General features: G+C 30.1%; 1 protein-coding gene across 1 annotated transcript; it reads left to right on the top strand.

The window, feature by feature from the left end:
• Nucleotides 1-1,052: 1,052 nt before the first annotated feature.
• mRpL14 (mitochondrial ribosomal protein L14) lies at nucleotides 1,053-1,621 on the top strand. Its single transcript, XM_016065137.5, has one exon. The coding sequence runs from the start codon at nucleotides 1,138-1,140 to the stop codon at nucleotides 1,555-1,557; it is 420 nt and encodes a 139-aa protein (XP_015920623.1). The 5' UTR covers nucleotides 1,053-1,137; the 3' UTR covers nucleotides 1,558-1,621.
• Nucleotides 1,622-2,011: the final 390 nt, after the last annotated feature.

Genomic DNA, 2,011 nt, shown 5'->3' with positions numbered 1-2,011 from the left:
GCTCAAAAAGTTTGATAGCTGCATTTACAATAGTTTTTTGTGCAGAGTGTTTTCCGTTAATGAGTTATTTTCATTAAAATTATCTAAAAAATACTCTTTAAACAAAAAATTTCCTGTATATTAAAATTTTCTCTATTAAATATGTTTATTTAAATTAATATACAATATAAATTGCAATAATGTTGTGAAAAATATTTATTTTTCAAAACTTTTGTCCCGAAGGTAGTCGGATACCTTAAGTGTGACTATTTTTTTATGTATTAAAATCTGTCGGATTGACATAAATATTGCAAATTTATTAATTGATAACTAAATAAGCGAACTCAAGTGATACTTAGTTACAACTGCAATATTTTCTTATGACTCCTGGTGGTTTCGATAGATTTTCTTTTCGTTTTAATTCATGAAAATTTTTCTGCAATAATGATAATTTAATAGTTAAATAATAATTTAATAGTTTTAATTCAAGGCGGTTTTTCTACTATATATATAAACTGCCTTGATGGTTTAATATTATTTAATTTATTAGAAGTATAACTATTTATTTCGCACAGTTATGATACCTGTACATTTCGAAGAAAAACAATAAAAATACTAAGTGGATTTTTATTAGATTTTGTTGTTGATATTTACAAAAAAATAAGTAGATTTTCATTTTCGTTAAATATTTAAATATAAAACTTACTGAGATTGCTGATTTATTTTGAAATAAGCATTCAAAAACTGAAACTAATCATACAGCATGCACATAAATAACACGCATTTTTGGCTTTTAGAAATCTAGTAAAATAGAATGGCCAAAAAATAAATATAATATCCCACATCCCCCAAAATTTTTTTAATCAATGATACATTTTTCGCAAAGATTCGAAAAGAGGAGAGCGTATGCTTCTGGTTGTAAGTGACTCAACTTCCCGTACCGATCGCTAAATTACGAACGAGAAACTGTGGTAACGTGTGGTCGCTAAGGCTAAGCTCACTCCATCCAGTTACCAATTCCTATTTTGACCAAATATTAAAAGTTCAGGTTTATTAACAATTTTATCTCAAGTTAAACAGAAATAAGCAGTTAGAGTCTGCCTAAACGAAACTGTAAAAGTTAAGAAAACAAACATTAGCTAATAATATTCTGCTAATATGAATCTACTTAAATGTGTGAGTCATTTAACCAGTGTTAGAAATTTTTCTGTGACATCTAGTTTAAGTGAGATACGTAAAATGGCTAGATTACGCGTTGTTGATAATAGCAACCTTGGAAAACAAGCTATGCTTGATGGAAAGCCGCCTAAATGTATACATGTGTACAATAAGACTCATGTTGGTACAATTGGAGACAAAATCCTTGTCGCTATTAAAGGTTTGAAGAAGAAAGCATTCATTGTTGGCGTAAGAAAACACCAAAAGCACATGGTACCAAGACATGATTCAAATAACATAGTACTTTTAGACGATCATGGCAATCCACTTGGTACTAGAATATTAGTTCCCATACCTAGTATATTAAGAGGGAGAGGAGAATTTTCAAAAATTATCGCCTTAAGTTCAAGATTTGTATGAAAAAGAAAATATTGTACCTTAGTTAAAATATATATGTTTATCTATTAAAGCTTGTTTCATTGCATTTTTTATTTTCACATTACTGTTAGGTACTTGAGGTGGGGGAACGTTTATCGAAAATGAATGAAAACTGCATAGTATCTAATAAAAGGGAGAGGGATATTTCCTTATCTTGATCTGTAGCGCAAACTACAATCGCCAAGTAGATTTTAAACTTGCAAATTTAAACCAAAACAAACATGTGGATGTTTGCTCGGGGGTGACTACGAGTTATACCTTTCGAGTTGGTCCCTTTCTATGATGTTTTTATTAGTTTCTCGCGGGCCACTGCCCAGAAGTTCCAAAGACTTCACGATTATTCTGCCAAAGATCACGATACAGAAATCTCCCCATGGAAAGTCATGAATTTTGGTATTGATCAAAATTTGTCATGAAATGTCGAGATTTTAACTAT

The sequence above is a fragment of the Parasteatoda tepidariorum genome, chromosome 5 (genome assembly GCF_982258835.1).
Source record: "Parasteatoda tepidariorum strain Cologne lab strain chromosome 5, Ptep-v5.0, whole genome shotgun sequence".
NCBI lineage: Eukaryota > Metazoa > Arthropoda > Arachnida > Araneae > Theridiidae > Parasteatoda > Parasteatoda tepidariorum.
This window is presented reverse-complemented; position numbering and strand designations above follow the sequence as displayed.

Coding starts and splice junctions, on each gene's coding strand:
- mRpL14 (XM_016065137.5), top strand. CDS start 1,138: ATGAATCTACTTAAATGTGTGAGTCATTTAACCAGTGTTAGAAATTTT.